Source organism: Anopheles gambiae, chromosome 3 (genome assembly GCF_943734735.2).
Source record: "Anopheles gambiae chromosome 3, idAnoGambNW_F1_1, whole genome shotgun sequence".
Lineage (NCBI taxonomy): Eukaryota > Metazoa > Arthropoda > Insecta > Diptera > Culicidae > Anopheles > Anopheles gambiae.
Window position 1 is genome coordinate 17,466,801 of NC_064602.1, and position 18,332 is coordinate 17,485,132.

The 18,332-nt window shown below is 40.8% G+C and overlaps 1 protein-coding gene across 2 annotated transcripts in view; it reads right to left on the bottom strand.

Annotated features, from left to right (window-relative positions):
* LOC1275637 (lachesin) overlaps positions 1-18,332 on the bottom strand; it is a 106,712-nt gene that overhangs the window by 27,773 nt on the left and 60,607 nt on the right. For both annotated transcript variants that reach the window (XM_314904.4, XM_061657072.1), the window contains exon 4: positions 2,343-2,550. In XM_314904.4, the coding sequence (XP_314904.4) occupies positions 2,343-2,550 (208 nt within the window). The remainder of the gene's footprint in view (positions 1-2,342; positions 2,551-18,332) is intronic.

Genomic DNA, 18,332 nt, shown 5'->3' on the forward strand with positions numbered 1-18,332 from the left:
CGTACAGACAGACAGATCGCTTGCAATGTTAACTTTACCCAGCACACACGCCGCACACTGAGAGGCCCAGTTGCTGTTGAGCATAAACAAACAGCCGACGGTGTCGTTAATCGTTCCCGGGCCATCCCAGCGCCACCGTTTCGCACTGTTTGTTTGACCGCCGGCCACTGCAATAATGGTTCGTGCATAATGTGCAAAAGCATAAAGAGCTTTGCCGTTTTTCTTCCATTCCCTCCGCACAGCTACTGCTCTTTTCAGCCGTGCCGTTTTTGGTGATAGGTGATAATCGTGTGAGCAGAAACACACCCCTTGCCCGGGTGGCTAATCCGTTAAGCAGCGTGGGGACGTTTGTTTTTTGATGTCTGGCCCGCATGATGTTTGGCCCCGGCCGGTATCGGTTTACCCACACTGTGCAGAGGTGTGACACGGTTGTGATATGTTTGCGCGATAAATGCTGCACGCCGGCAGGGCAGATAAAGCTTAATCGCATTGCTGATGAATTGAATTTCTGTTATGCTTTCGGGGTGTAGGAAGGGCACAAACACAAAAATACACATACACAAAAACACGCGGAACAATTTCCTATCGCTGCTATCGGAATGTTTTGGCGGTTAATGCAAATTGCATTGCGATCTCACCGTACCGTTGGCACTCAATTTACATTTCACAAGTCGATTAGTGTGATGGGCAATGTTGTGCAATAAAGCAGGAGTGAATGTTTCGCTCTGAGGGCTAGCAGGCGGTGCTGTATTAGTAGTGACACGTTTTGTACATTTTTAATCTTCCTTTGTGCGGCGAAGGTAAACAATAAGAAATGAATAATTTCTGGAATTGGACCTTTTAAGAGATGAAACGGAATTGCGTGTATTTGTTGTTGCAGAAAGCAGCACGAGCTTGAACGAATTATTATTTTTCCGCGAATCTCAATCTTTTGCAATTGAGCACTAATTGGCCGAGTGCTCACTCAAGCAGCTCTAGAATTCCTGGAATTGCTCTCATCCAGTAAACTTATGTTTGTCTGTTAGGAGAGCGGTCGATATTTTTGTATCATCTTTCCATTTCCAGGAGCTTGAGGCTAACCAAAGTTCAACAAGAAACTAAGTTGTAGATTTTAATTTTACCACGTTAGAATAACATTTGGATGGTGGCTTTTAAGTTTTCAGCTTCCGAAAATTTAGAGGAATGTTGGTAACTGACGTAAAAGACAAATATTATTTGTGGATATCGAATGCAAAACAGCTTCAAACATTGGTAAAAAGTAAATTGAAAACTTTAGAATGTACAAAAAATGTAAAATACTACTTTTAATTATGATTTGTAGGGCGGTCTCGTGGTACATTCGTCAACTCAAATGACTCAATAGCATGCCCGTCATGAGTTCAAGCCTAGAATGGATCGCGTGGTAATGAATTAAGTCTCGAAGGCCTGTATAGGCCGGCATGTCTACGTAGGACCTTACGCCAAATAGAAGAAAAAGTTAAAGAAAAAGAATAAAAAGAAGTATGATTTGCAGAGGGCAATGTACGTAGTCAATCTAGATTTTTGTGATATTAAAAGCAATATCTACCTCATTTTAAAAGGATCAGACAGTCATTTAATCATAATTTAGAGTGCTAGGCGATACTAATCGTAGAAATCGATAAAGTTAGCTATATTTGAAATTTGAATACTAATAAAACCAACTGTACTATGTCATTAGAAAATTACAAAAATTTATTAAATAAAAAAAATGTTTCTCCTTTTAAGATACACATTTTTAGAATTTATTTTGGCATTTTGGCAACCTTTGAGTGCCTTTAATGTGCTTTGCGATGATTACGTAAAGTTGAAAAAAATCGATGTTTTTTAATAATTTTATCTAGATTTTATGTTTTCTTTAAGGTCTAAATCAAGCTGTAATTACACACAGCTATATAAATTTGTTATATTTAGTTACTTCAACGTTAAGAAAGGTAAAACTAATTTCGAAATGGCCCTCAACAACGTTATTTGCGAAGAAATCCATTTTTCCAAATGAATAGTTTGGAGACTCTTGCTTGAAACGATAGTTATTATCTCTTGAACAGATATCATAAAACTACAACAATTCTTGTCGAAACCAAATTAATCACTTAATATGTTTCTTCTAAAATGATTTAATTAAACTTCTACTCTTGCATTGAGTTGAGTATTTACCATATTAAATATTATTGAAAACCTCCAGCACTACTGGTAATTACTTTGCAGTGCCGAACGTAATTGCTATACTAACTAGCAACGGCTTCATAAGAATGGCATAACAGAATTGAATTACAAGCCCTGCAATCGGTGTGGTGCACTGTTTACCATTGCGCCATACTTACCCACAACCTGTAAGTAGCCCTTGCGAGATCTCATGGGATCGGTGTTGACCTGGCACATGTACCAGCCCCGGTCGCTCTCCTCCACCTCCCGGATGTGCAGGTACCAGGACCGGTGGTCGTTATAGGTGAGGCTAATGCGTGGGTTCTGCGTTATCACGTTGTGGTGTATCGAGAGGATGGTTTGCGTGTCCACCCGCACCCAGGCCACCTGCAATGAAACGATACAGCAGCAGCGCAACGAAGGGAGAGAAGTGGTAAGAAAATATGTTGAATAAATAAGCGGGTGGAGGTCAGAAAAGGGTTGGAGGGTGGAAGGTATAGCATGGGCAAAAGATGATACGTTGCGTGCTTAAACCGGTAGCACATCGATGAGTTTGTCGATGTCACAGCTTGATTCAAGCGTCCCCCGTCCCCTTTTGGTGGTACTCGTGGTCGGTCGTTGTCCTCGCCCTGTTCACCCACTCACTCGACCGTAAGGGGCAGGTTGTGTGTTGTCGTAATAAATAACAAATTGAATAATAATATAAATTGCTTAATTCAAACTTTGCCACTGCATGAATAATGAATTTTAGAAATTGAATAAATCTCTATGTTTGTTGTGTGTACTACTGGCGGGCTAGCCTTCGCCTTGCCATCCAGCCCAACGAAGGGGCGCCGTTGACATCGACATCGAGCAAAGTGCAAATGAAATTACCATCAATCGGCAACGAAGCCAAGCAGGAAAAGGTGTACCAGCGTACCGGTGCGGTCCGCCCGTGTCGTAAAACCCACCAAAGACGGCATAAGCTCCCCCAGCGCGGCACACACCGAGGGACAAAACTACGTATAATTCACCGAAATGACGCAACCCAACTCACGGGAGAGAGAGAGAATGTGTGCGGAGTGAGAGATGAGAATCTGAGGATGAGTGGTTGGCAGCTAGTCAGTGGGTCCGCTGCTGTAACTGCTTCTTAACGGCCACTGCCGGGCACGTTCTCTGCTCACGGGCGTATAATGGTCACCCGAAAAACGGGGGGACCCAACCGAGGACGGTTCGTTTCGTTCTCGGTCCGGTGCAAAGAACGGCGCAATTTGGCGGACTGTTTCTTGGCCACCATCACGGACGGAAAGCGACAGCTGGGACGAAATCCAATTGACGCCTCATTAACCTGTCTGCCGTGACCGTGACAGCAGGGCTCTGTGGCACTGTGAGCCTCCGGCACGAGGCTGGAGTTGCCCGTTCGACGGGGGTTTTCTGGTCATCGTCGTCTTCGTCAAGCTTGCAGCGGTAAAAACTTTGCGAACAGAACTTCTCGCAGTAACGGTGGGAGTGTTGCAAATGTCGATTCGCACGAAAAAGGCGAAAGTCGTTCATGTCTTACAAAAAGATTTATAATGTAACCATTAGGTGAGGGAGTCTTTCTTTTGGTTGCTTTGGTGGTTTCTTTAGAGCCATTTGCTATCCTTGGGGCACTTAAAGCTCGTTTTGAAGTAGAGTTTTTAAGCATATAAAATTCAATAAACTCGATTTCGATACAATTTTATTTAAAAATAAATAAATTCAAATATTTATTTCAGTGCGTTGCCTTTTCTTGCTATTTGCATCTGAGTCATTAAGTTTGTTTTTAAGGGATCAATGTTTGACTATTTGTGTTTTGTTGCTTACAATTTTTAAAATAATGTCAATTCGCTGTTCTCAGAAACAGTATATTTCAATTTTTGTCACATTAAATCGCATAATGACGTAATTGTATCGCCGATATTAATAAGGTATAGTAATATCTCAAATATTACAATTGCTATGCTGATTTTAGATATTTTCATAGAGTCTTGCAAGTTGGCTTACAGTTTAATGTAAGAGAATGTAGTGTAAAAACATTAAATTGTATTGTTTTTTCACATACTACAATAAAATCAAAGTCGGTTGAACATTAAACTAAGATAAAATGAAATCAAAGTTGGCAAAATCTGCTTAAATACTTGCTCTGTTTAATAATTATTTCCTAATGGAAATTAAAATATTTAACAAAAACAAAAAAACAAAAATATGGGCGTTTCAGGCATCTATTGATGCAAACAGTAAAATAAACTAATACAATAAACTAATATAATTACTGCACTGCCCGTCCGTGATGACCGATGTTCGTACGTTTGCTCAACCACAAATCGCTTACAGAAATTCCACCTGTGAAGGGTTATTATATATTCAACAGTGCTGCAATGTGCCTCAACCCCGTGAGAGAGCTAGTTACACACATCCACATATGGATCATCGTATTTGTGACTCAATTGAATAGCATTACGGAGTTTTGTGCACCGGAAAAAAGGGAAATATCCGTTAGACTTTCCACCCAGCCACCGTTCAACGAGCATCCGGTAGCTTGCTCTTACTTCAAACGAAATCAAAAGAATCTCACCCACCAGCTCCGATAACGAATCCGTCAGATCATGGAAAATAAAATTCAAACATAGACAAACACATGCTCGTATGTGCGTGTTTGTGTCTGCTATTTGGCTGGCTATATCCGTGCCGTAATGCAACCGTGCTTCAGCGATGGCCCTTTTTCTTACGTTCGTATGCTTTTGTGTAGATCTCCAAGGAGCGCTTCTGGAAGGGACGAGCCAGCACCAAACTGGACCTCGGAAACCAACGCCGTACGCTCGCAACGAGCGCAAAGGGCAATACCATCACATAAAGGATGAAAAGGGGAAAATTTCAACCGGACCGGAAACCAGATCGGATACCGAGCCAAATATCCTTGCCCTTCCGTTCGGTGTGTTTGAGTGTGTGTGTGTGTGTGTGTGTGTATGGGTTGAGCTGGTTGGAACACTAAAATTGGAAGGCAAACGAGTGGATTGAAACGATTTCCTTAACTGTACAGCGTGCGAAAAACCATCAGTAGCGGTCCCGAACCGAGGACGGCCACTTTTTGTGTTGCTCGAGAACGTGAGGGAGAGTAAGCAGCAACAAAAAAGCTCCTCTTCAAACACTCCAACACACACACACACACACATACAGACGCACTGAAGAAAGTGTAGAAGAAGAAAAAACACACCGTGTGGCCGATATACACATTGGATTGAGTAATACTCCGGTAAGAGTTTCAGGGTTTTATTCCATTTATATTCAAATTTTATCAATTTATTCTGCAAATAAAAAGGGGACGTTGAGTGAGTGGCCAATGTTGAGTGCCGTGCCGGGCAGCAGCAATTCGGGAGTGCCATTTTTTTTCGTTCGTTCTTTCTCATCGTTGCCGTATAGTCATCATCGGCACACACACATACATTCAGAGCATGGGAACGGAAAAAGGTGAAAACAGCAGCAGCAACGGCAAAGCGAGGTCGGCGCTTTGTGAAACCGGAACAACATCAGCCGCACACAAACATTCAAAACATAGCGATCAGCGGGTGTGCCGAAAGGGTTTTGCAGGTGAGCGTGCAAAGAGTAGAAGGGTATGAAAAAATAAAATACAAAAACAACATCACCCCATCACATCCAACAACATTGCACCAGTGAGGAAAAACAACAGCCAAACGACCAATTCAAACGACCAGCCGAATGAACCAGCAAACGAACGAACCGACGAACGAACGAACGTATGAACGTACGAATGAACGGGTTGAATGGTGCCTCCCCCCCTCTTTATTTGGGTATTCTGAAAAGGCTCAAGGCAAAATAAGAAAACCTCGTAATAGAGTATGCCCTGCGGGCCGCAGGACATGACACAGAAGTGGTGGAGGCTGTATCGTAAAGTTGTTTTTGCTGGACGTTTATGTTGTCACTTGTACACACCCGGAGCCCCAAGGATCCCGATTGCAAGATTGGACGTCGTTTAGGGAGCCGAATTAATGAACATCAGCATCGACAAACATGACCGACGCTTGCCATCAAGGTGAAATATTTTCTAGCATATTCGGTCTTCTATTGGTGTTGTTGCGGTACAGGTAAGAGTGTGAAGCGCATTTGGAGTTTATTTGAATAAAAGGTGTGAACTGAAATTAACGTGAAATATAAAAAAGTGGACTAGCGCATAAAAATGATTGGTAACAAAAACTGTGTTTTTGTCCAAGCTTATACACCAAAAAATGCATGACAAATGTTAAACACAAAGCTGTAGTGTAGTATGAAAAAAGGTTTTATACAATGTGTACAATGGAACTAAGCAAACTTTTAGCCAAGAGAATTTTTTCTTGAATAAAAATATCATTACAAACTGTAAACCGGAGCTATACAACAAGTAGACGGGAGTGAATTAGCAGTATGCAAACTAAGTGACTTCGTAGGGCCCTGAGGTCTGAGGCCCTGAGGACCCCAATAAATGAAAATCATCTCCCGCTTACAAGTAAATTTGCTTCTCAATTGTTTAATGGTTTAGAATTTCCCATACCAATACTCGCTGGACACTTCAGAATGGCCTACATTTGTGTGATCACTAACGGCCTCCAGTGTTGTTATTCCACCACTAAATTATGGGTATAACATTTCATTTAAATGCTTCTTAATGAGTTTTTACATGAACTTGGACGACTTCTCTCAGAATTCGTTCTCGAGGGACCCTATTCTCTAGCTTTCTGTTCATCGCCCATTGCATTTAATCAATGAGATATGACTTTCTGAGATACTCCAAGGGTTTTCTCAATGTGTTTGTGCAGTATTTTCCTCCAGCATCTTCTGTAGCTGTCCACCCTGCAATGTTCGTGGCGTTCTGGAAAGTTGTTGATTTATTAGAACAAAACTACCATTATTATATCAGGAAAACCGCTTCCGATAAGCAGCTTTAACTAAAGCATGCAATAAAGCATCTGCTTTTGGCTGATATTGTATCTTAAAAGGTAATAGTTAAATTACCTAATGAGAATTAAAATAGGCTCATCAGATTGTTATCCTATAATTGCATTGTAATAGATTGTGACATATCTCTTGAATGCTCAGTTGAACAACAGGCTTTTTGTCATATTAACTCTACTGTTATCAGTAGCTATTTCAGGCTACACGGATTCAGAGATCCAATTCAATGTGCTAATTATCTGAAAAATAAATAATAAAAAACATTTCCAAAAAGTATGTATTCCACTTATTTTACTTTTAAGCCCTGAATAGTCCGTGCCCCCATACGTAGGACTGACTATCCTGCTATGATAACAAAGAGTCACTTAAAGCCAAGCCCACTTTCACTAGTGGGTGCACGCAGGCCATAAATTCCAATAGTACAAACATTATAACACTTCATTACTAAAACATAATTTTATTAAATTTTAACATCTTTTCATGTAACAAAAAATCACTTTTCACAGTTTTACTGCATTAACAAAAAAAACTCAACTGTGATCTTCGCCTTAATACAGGGTAAAATAAACTCTTCTGTTTTTGAACTTCCTATGAAACCCTATCAAAAGCTAATTTCAGCGTGAACTTCTTCAGAACTACCGCCTTTTTTCTTTCATCGTTTTTTGCCTCACCTTGCTCTCTATTGTCACATTTTCCACGTCAAAAGAAAAATCGAAACACAATGCCAATGCAACACTGCCTTCGAGGGTAATGAGTTGACGAAGAACAATAACACAGGGGGAAAAAACTCTCCACCCCTCTACCTCACGTAACATAATTGAGGTGGTAATAATTGAAAATTAATTGACTGCAGCTTGATCAAACAGGAGCAACTCGACGCGCAGGTTAAAGCAAAAAAAAAAAGTTTGTCCTTATTGTCCGCCCCGGGATCGCCCGGTTCCGTCTAGCGCGGCGAGGCGCTGGTAACATGACACGCCAGTCTGCTGACTCATTAGCCTTCTTCCATATCGACACCATCCCGGTCGGTTTGTTGTTGCTCGGTCGCCAGACCCGGGCGCACATGCAAGCTCATGATCATTCATACAATTTTTCCTTATTTTTTTTTTGCCTGCACCGTGCTCGTTTAGTATGCTTAACGGCGGGAGATTTTCACTGGGAAACGGGGGTGTTGTTGGACGGAGGGTCACAGGGATGATTGTCCTTTCTTTGCGTCCTTTGATCGTTTGACTTTTTACTTTCCTCGTTTCATCGCGTTCATCAATGCATCACCTTGTACACCTCCTGCTCACTACCCGGAGAGTGGTGCTGACTTCTTGGCTTCTTTTTGTTTCGCCCCTTGCTCCTGTGCTGCTAGTCTGGGAGTTTGTATCACCCTCACAGCAGTGGCAGCCCGCGTGTAGGACGGGAGGTTTCTTTCGCTTTAGTTAGTTTTACTTTTTCGCTACCGAGCACAGTGCTAAATAAGCTGTCTTATGAATAATACATTTCCACTTTCCCAGCCCGCCCAGCGTATATTGAAAGCCTCGATTGGCCATGCCTGCTGACTGGGAGTGAAAAATCTTTTCATTCACGGTGTGTATGTGTGTTGGTTGGTTGGATGGATGGCAAGTCGCTTGCTAACGCCTGTGTCGTTTCTTTTTTTTTCAACATTACCATACAAAAACAAAATGAAAAAAGGGGGAAAATGGAAGAAAACGAGCAAAAGCAAACTTTGACAGCGGCTGGAAACAGAATGCCCAGACAAAAGAATGCTTGAAGAATAAAACAACACAAAAAACTGCCACACAGACACACACACTGTATTGAAAATGATCGACACGAGGTTGAAGTTAGCCGGTTAGAAGGTATAAAGCAACATGCCCTTTGTAAAGTGACTTCATCTCGTTGACAAAAAAGTGGCCAAGAAAACACACGATCAGTAAAAAAATAATTATTCATCATATTTTACTTGTGCCAGGGTGTCAACGAACGTTGGGAGTAAATTCATGGAAGAAATAAAGAAAAAAAAAAACGATGGGGCTCGCAAGTCGCTCAATGCATGCACTCCAATGAGTGTCATGATTACAGCAACCGACAACAGCTTTTTCCCATTCTTAGCTCCTTTTAGAAGCCATAAGATATCTGTTTGTTTGCTTTTTTTCTTCTTATTCCATCAACCACTCCTTACATGGCTCGTTTTAATTCCATTCTTAAGTTCCGTTTACGGCGGATGGATCGTTTTGAATGGTAAATTGATTTTCCTTTACCCCATACTTTGCTCAAGCATTATCCACGGGGCGGAGGCGCTGCAATGAGACATGTTTGTACGCCGAATGGGTTCCCGAGCTCCCCTGCACAGCACCCAGGACCCAGGACGGGGTAAGGCGTAATAGCATATTCATGAGCCACATTTCACTGCATGGGATGATAATTTATCTGCCGCAGTGCGCACGGCTTTCGGTGCTAAATTTTCATCAGCCTTGATGGCCTATTAACGTTTGCACTGGGCCCGGTTGCATGGTGATCTTCACCCTGTGATAGCGATCGAGATTGATGCGCACATGGAGACACGCTACGGCACGCTGGTGAAATGGTTTGCTAGTATGTGGATTAGCATGAGTCGGAGCTTTTGTGGATATGAAACAGAAACGAATGAAACTCAATGAAGTCCCATCGGAAATGTCCATAAATACATAATTTTGGAGTCAACCTAATAGTCGTGATAGTACATTTAAGAAGATACTTTGTGCGAATAAATTAGCGAAAATTCATTTATCATGCTGTCGATGGTTTAATTGTTGGTTTTGGTGGTAATTATTTGCCGTTGCTTTCAATTTCTATTCGATTAACTACAACTTGAAGTTAACATATAAATGACAATAATTGTAAAAACTATCGAATGATATAAATGAGAGACTTTAGAGCAAACCAAACTAGAATAAGACTACTTTATCATTTCTTCAAAACTATTTCCATAGCTAAACCGAAATAGAGAGTTCTAGAAGCATTTTCTTAACGGCAAGACTGCTACTTCCCTGCGCCAACCCTAAACGCTGAACCCAGTCCATGGTAATCGGCAAACATTTTGCTTCGCCAACGTGAGTTTTGGTCATCCGGACACCGGAAGTCATCTGCCAGCTCCAACCATCCTGGCGCTATTGACAGAGTAGCCCTTCCTGTTTGCCGAGGGCCAAGCGACCACTCGTCCGGATGCAACTACCCGGAACAATCGACATCGAGGCTCATGCCTGCTTCCGGTGTCGGTGTCTCACTCATTGGAAAGATTTCCGGACACAGTCGAATTATTTGCATAGAGTGTGGCACGGGATGGAAAGTTGAAAGCTAGCACATGACGAGAGAAAAAGAAAAGATAACTCACTCCCGAAGTGTTGACTTTGAGGCCTGCCGTACGCTCTTTCACACCCAACGCCAATATCTATAACCGATCGAACATCGAGGGAAAAAGGTCACGAGCGTAAGCCCATCCCAAACCGTCCGCAAGTGTTTGTTCGGGTCAGGGTAAACGCTGCCCTATCGAGAACGCTCTATCCTCAGTGATGGAGAATGGTAACGTTTAATTATTTTACAGCACATTCTGAGAACGGAATATTGATTTCACCTTCTCCCTGTTTTGCACTAACTCGTGGGATTAGGAACAATTCAATTGGAAAGCATTAAAAGGTTTAAAGCGTCACGATCGTCATGGTCGATGATTAATGTTCGATGGTTGTGGTTCGGATGGGTTACTGAGTGGTACAGCGAATCTTGATAACTCCACTGTCACTTTTCTGAATACAGTGAAAAGTAAACCTCAAAACACAGTGAAAAATTCAACGTAATTTTGATGTAAAAAATATTTGAAAGAAGTGTAATAAATTTTGTTTCACAAAGTTATTTGTTAAGTGCAATTTTGTATTTCAACCAAATGAAATTTAGAAAATCAACTGAGTTTTAAAAATCACATTCCTGGCCCGGTTTTCTGTAGGATTTCACTTTACAAAAATATTTTTTATTAATTTTTCATGATTCTTCTGAGACATAATAACAGTACTTTTCAAACTTTAACATTTCGTACTTCTTCTTCTTCTTTTGGCACAACAACCGCTGCCGGTCAAGGCCTGCCTGTACCCCCCACTAGTGAAGTGTGCTTGGCTCTCAGTGTCTTTTTGTTACCAAAGCAGGATAGTCAAGTCCTACGTATAGGGGCAAGGTCTATTCGGGGATTGAATACATGACGGACATGTTGTTAAATCGTTCGAGTTGACGACTGTACCACCAGACTGGCGCCGTATACATCTCGTACACAGTTAATAATTCCCTCCAACTACGACGTAAGAGTCATTGTAGTAAAAATGGCTTGGCTGTATCACTAAAAACGTCATCTTTTTTCAAAATTACATTTGTTTAATGTGTTTGTGATGATGTTCAAATCGACAGCAGGCGTCGAATCGAACGGTAGCAAAATTCACCGTATTGCAAGCTATACGAATTGATCATTGACAAGTTGAAGCTATCAAGCTGAAAAAACACACGACAAAAGGTTCATCATCTATACTTGATGTAAATAGACATTTTTGTGTAAAGTCTAACATGTATTGGGAAAATTATATAATTTCTTGTTAATAGTTGAACTAGTGATGATACAACTAGTTTCGAACAGTACCTGGAACCTTCCAATCTTGGAGCATGATCAGGTTGCAAATGTCAGATCTTGCAGTCGAAGTATAAAGTAACAATACTGTGTGTTGATTTACAACATTTTGGCTGTATTACTATAACTGTTATAATTTATTGTTAAATTAACTTAATAAAGATGGAAGAGCTGTTATTATTGTTATACCAATAAACCTTTGTAGCTAATGTCTTTCACACGCTTTTTCATATCTGATACTGTGAGTTGCTAATGAATGGCATATCTATTCAGAAATATGTCATTCAAATGATAGGTTCAGTGTTTTTTTTAGAAAATTGATTATCGATTGGACAGTTACTTCATAATGATAACATCCAGAAAACCAATAAAGAAGCTTTCCGAATCCAATACAAGAGAGGCAGTGCTTGCATTAGGCTTTATGCTGGACGAGGTGTAGAATTACATTGCAACTAATAATTAGCTGTGTGCTGCATTTAATAAAAGCACAAATCCTTTAATGCACAATAATTGCAGCCAAGAGCTACAACGCTGTCTTTGTAGTCTATTAAGTGAAGCTTCATAATATTCTCCCTATCTTAAACCATCCATTTAATTGCTGGTATTAACATTTCAAACACCCACACAGACACCTAAAGGCAAGTAATGGTGCGTGCAGAATGGGTACGAGCTGGGTGGAAACGAAACTGTCATCCAATCGAACTCCCAACAGCACGATAGTACCGTTTCCTGTTTGTTAAAGCATACTTTATTGGCATCCCGGGGACCGCTTCCCGGGACAGTGCAACACGTTAGCAAGCGGTACGGTTGAACGTGCTACGAAGTGGCAAATAAAGTTAACTTTTATTTGGATGTATGCCCACCACTATCTCATTCTCTCTCTTTCTCCCTGAACCCAGCGTTTGTTTATTTATATCGGTTTTTCTTTCGCTGCTACCGTTTGCTTTTTTGTGCTTTCGTTCTGCCCATTTCTTATAACCTTTTCGCTCCTTTCCACTCACTTGGGCTGTATCGTACGAGATCCGGTTTGTTAGCTTCCTAAAAAGTATGCCTCACACAAACCATACTCCAGGTCGGGGAAAAAGTTTCAAAGTTTACAACAACCCCCGCAGCAGCACCTTCCGAACAAACTTATGGCAGCAAAAAGAGTTCAACAACAACAACAACAACAACAAAAACAACTTTTTTCAACAGAACTACCCAAAATTGCACAAGCTCTTGGTGCAGTTTTTCGCTGTAAACTAGCAATGCCCTAGCTCGTTAGATTTTTTGTTTTATTTCGCAAAACCACTTTGCGCTGCTCCGGTACTTCAAACCAAACCCGGCGGGCTGTCTAGCCCGGTACCCGTTGTGGATCATAAACTTTAGTGGCCTAACCGTTTCCTTCTCTTTTTTTACTTATTCAAGTCTCAGTACACGGAAAGGCATTGCCGCAAGTACAGCTAGACGCGGGCGATTCCTTTGGGATGCAGCGATGCAACAACGGTTCGTTCGAAGAAGCGAAGCCGTCTGCTTGCTTCCTGTTTGCTGGTCCCAGTTTGCTGCCCCTAACAAGGCACTTCAATTTATTTATGTTTGCTCAATCTCAATTGTGCGGACGTGCGCGTACAGCTTGTGTGTGTGTGAGTGTGGTATAGTTTCATCCCTCATCACGAGTGTGGGCATGTGTGTAAAGATGTCGAAGTGCAGAGAAAAATAAAATTCCCAACGCGTGGCTAACAGTTCCCCCCGAGAAGATAAGGATGGCCCAAGAAGATTGTTGGAGAACAGTGGAGAACGTAGTTGAGGAGAGTTGTTTGCTTCTTACAGATCGTCAGGAGTGGAAAAGGAATGAGTTTGATGCGCTCCCGTGCATCCCAATTCTATCGTACTAGCGAGCTTCAATTCAATCGTTTTACGCCATGTCAGTTAGCGCAAGAGAAAAGGTTGGAGGAGTGAGATTGAGAAGAAAAAGAATAACTACATCAGCCATCAGCTACGCTGCAAACATCTTCACTAGCAATACAACAACAGGCGCAGCGTCTATTTTCCTTCCTTCTGATCAATCGAGCGAGCACTCTGGCGGAAAAGTGAAGCTGAATGGCTGGCTCAAGACCGTCCCAACTAGCGCCAAACGAAGTCCTACCCATCGTTATTACAAGAATTTCTCAAATGAGATTTCCCGTTCCACTTACGATGTCGCTCCTATCGACTGGCTACTGCCACTGACCTGAGCACTTTTCTGCGTCCCCGGGTAGACTAACACGAGTAACATAACAGGCAAAGAGAAAAAGCAAGTGAACAAAAAACATAGCAGTAACACAGCAAAAAGTACACAGTAAAAGTACGGAAAAACGTAAGCTGCTTTTCTCTTGATGCCATTTCCTTGATGCCGTTTGTTTTCCAGCAGGGCAATGGTATTTTCCTCCTTCACGCTGAACCAATTGTGGGATGCTGTGTGCTCGCGAGAGAGAGAGGAGTTTTCCAAATGGAAGTCGAACCGGGGTTGTAAATTGATTGGAAGAAAAATATAAATAAATGTCAATTACAGCGTTCGGCACCTAGCTCGGAAGGGCACGGCAAGGCAACGAGTTGCTTGGGGATGGTTCAGGTCGAGAGTGCTGTGCCGGTGAGTGGTGGATGCACTTTCGTTAAAACGAGGACTATCTCACTGTGATAGTATCGGCGCTCCACCACCGCTTCAAGCTAATGCTGTCGAGTTGGTTTGTTTATTTGCATTCCAATTACATTCCATCGCAGGTTTAAACGTTGATTCCATTTCGCTTCATAATTATATTCCTCCACTAGAGTCGTATGAGGGTAGGGATTGATCCCGTGCAGAATAAGTAGTGTTTAAGTCGCGTAAATAAGAGTCTTCATTCAAAATGTGTATGGCAATGCAAGCAACATAATTTTTCCTAATTGTATTACCCAACTATGGTTTATTTATACCGTTTATTGATTTATTTATTTGATCGCGAATGAAACGGTTTTCCATGATTGACTAAAGTTAACAGTTGGAGTTAAATTGTTGATAATATTTGTTTGGTTCTTGAAAGCTATTAAATAACCGCGATCAATATTCCTTTACAACAAGCTTCCAATATAACTTGAACATCTTTAACATTCCTGGATTCATCGATCCTTATTTTTCCTCGCATCTCAGAAAAATTGTTGAAATGCCTGTATTTATAAGACTTCTATTGGTTTTTTCCAAGTTTTTTTTTATTATTTCGTTATTGATTTGTGTCATTCTGGGTAGGTGCAATAATAAAATTGTGACTACTTTAGGTTTCTTTTTTAAGCTTTATTAAGATCTTATTTTAGACTGAGTCGATTTTAACAGGGAAAAAAATGCTAATGAAAATGGAAATTATTGAGCTTCTTTATTTTTTTTTTTTCATTTTTTGTACTTAGGCATCAATAAAAAAATTAACTCATTTTAACATTTTAACAGTGAAAACGGTATGACAATTTTAAATTGTACTAAAAAGCAAAATTTTGGAATTTAGTTTTTGGATAATATGAGATAAGTAGCTATTCCAATAAAATTGTGTGATCACGGTGGTAATAATACACACATTTCCAATCTTAGACCAATGTGTTTATCTATTGTGTGTGTGTTTTTTTAAATCAGCCTTTGCCGTTTTACTTTTGACTGGTGTGTTTAATTTCATTTGCCCTAAATATATTAAACTTTCATTTAAAATGTAAGAACTCCAACAAGGTTCTTTCCTTTGGCTTCATTTTAAATTTGCAAAAATCTGTTTACCAGTCAGTAGGCCAATCGGCGTAAACTGAGCTGAACAACTAAGCCGTTCACGTTTTTTCCACAATTTGTACCTACCGCCATACACATCTTGTTTGCTAAAGCATAACTTATGCAAACAAAACAATGGTTGTGCATTTTAGCCATGGGAATCCACATTTCTGTCCGAGACTGAATTCACACACGCCAATATGTGTGGCTTGTCCAAATCACATCGCATCTACACGCTACCATAAAACTGTACAAGCTGTTCCTTATGCGCATGAATAACTATACTGCTACTGATTTAGTAAATCACAAAACACATTAGTGGTTAAGATCAGGACTATACCCATTACGGTTATTGTGATAAATATTTAAAAAAGGAAATGTCCTATTTAAATGGAGAAACAGTTTAAAAATATCACGTAAATGCAACAACTTAGCAAATGTGAAACCTTTCAAACGAGCCAGATTACAAAAATCTCACTTAATTCAATTATCCGCTTCTTCACTGATCCGGCAGAATCTCGTTACATTACGCTAACAATTGTAAGGATAAAGTCTTTAATCCACACTTGAAAAGCTCTTTCAACAATCTTCAGCAAAAGAGAAAAGGTTGGAACAGCATCATAGTAGTGCGAGATGGTCCGCATCTTCTGCAATGCTTCCAACAAACGGTGTACTACGTATTTGAAAGCGCACTGTTTCATCTGTTTGATAAGCTTCCCTCTTATCCTGCCCAGTACCGATACGGAACGGTTACGGCGCACGGCACGGCGAGGAATGAACTTCTTGTACGCCAGTGCAAGTGTTTGAAGCTTTTCCTTCATGCCAATTTTCTTTAATATGTGGAAAAGCGGTACAAACAGCAGAAAAACACTTCAACCTGTCCGGTACCGGGCACAACCGGGCGGGAAGCTGTAGTAAAACGCTAACGAGGCTCTCGGTATCGAAACCGAGTATCCTGCGTCCATGGCCGCTCTTTTCCGCATTTTGTAAGCCTACAAAAAAAGAAGAAGAATGGTAGAAAGGCGAGGCAACGTCCAGCAGCGAGGAACAATTGCAATAAATGCAATCAGAGAAAGAGATGTTTTCTGTTTATCGAACACATAAACCTTGAGTAGATCGGTGGGCTGGGAGCTGGTGTGCCGCTGGTCGAGATTGCTGTTAGGCAGCATTCCGTTGCCAGGGCCATTTGGACGGCATACATCTTTCGGGTGCTTTTCCGGCTCCATTCCTTCTATTCGATATTTTCTAGCAGCTTCCACGTTCACACACACACACAGCTCTGGCAATGCTTTTGCCCGAGAGAAAACTGCAACTGACCAGCTACGAAGAAACAATCGAAGCTGTAGTTTTCCACCAAATCATAGCGGTCAGAGTTGTATTGGTCGGTCGGTTCAGAACCGAAAACGAAACAGCCGGAGAATGCGGTTCGGTGCAGAAATGAAATGAAATTCCTTCGACGAAGCATCGTGGTCAGGCAGCAGACTTGTGGCTGGTCCGCTGGCTGGCAGGTGGGGAGGATGGTTGGCAAATATATATTACCATTCACAGTCACATCACGTACTCGTGCTAGTCGTTTTCTTCGTTGCAATGGCCTGGTACGAAAGCGAAACCCGAGCTCACATTCAACTGATGTACCGATGTTTTCCATGTTTCTTGTCTCAACAGGGGGGGGGGGGGGGGGCGGGGGAGGATATGCATTCCAGTCACCCCTTCGTTCCACCGTTTCTAGGGACCACAATAGATAATAAGACGATGCTAGGATATTCCCCCCCACAAGTGTACGGTGAAGCTTTTGCGTGTTTGTCCGCATTGATGCAAGTGCTAAGCTGTTAAGCGGTGTTATGAAAGAAAAAAGGGGATAAAATCAAACCAAAACCTATGGAACTTGAATATCTGGAGTGGGATCGTTATCCTTTTTACGGTTAATTTGATTTCGTTTGCCGGTAAATGCTTCCAGTGCTTTATGTTATCATTTTGATCGTTAAAACGTGTTTTTAGCATACGTTTTAAACTGGACTTTCAAATAACAAACTGATAACGATTTTCTTACGCTTGACCTTGGGTTATTTCACCCAAATAGTAAAAATGTCCGAAAAAAACATAATGTCCTGATTTTTTCTGATTTTATGACTATAATCACGGCAGGGACATGCTTCTTTTATATACTTGCTATGGCACAACGGGAAAAACGCCTTAAACATGAGAAAAACGAGTCAAATGGCAACGAGTTTCATTAAATCAATGACATTTACTCATAGTTGTGATGAAAGCATATTTGATTTCACAGTTTTGTAGTTATTTTAGTGCATTACCACCACCATGCTACCATTACTATATGTACGTTGACAATACTACTCTATTAATAAGAATATTTTCTAGTAATTGAATAGTGAAAAATCTCATTAAAAAAATCCCCTTTATAAAAGAATGATGAAGGTCGTAGATGTAAAATGCTTTAAAAAGTGAAATAAGTAAACAACAACTAATTGTTGATAAGGACCAGTATTGCGGTCTATCTAACTCTATTAGTGCCATAATCAGACCTGGATCAAATGTTGTTGTGCTATGTTAAAAACTGTTAATAACTGCCTGTTTGAAACAAAACAAAGAAAAAATATGATTTATAAAAATAAATTTTAAGTAACTAAAAAACATTAAAAATCCTAAGAAACCAAACACTATTTATATGTCGCATTTTGACATCAATTACTCGTTAGCACAGAACTTCATTTGGTGAAACCAACAAAACAACACTATAAGTATATGTTTTTTAAACTATTTGGAATACGTCATGTACCCCAAGCACCAGTTCACACTTCACTCAATAATGAAGAATGAATAATCATGATGAAA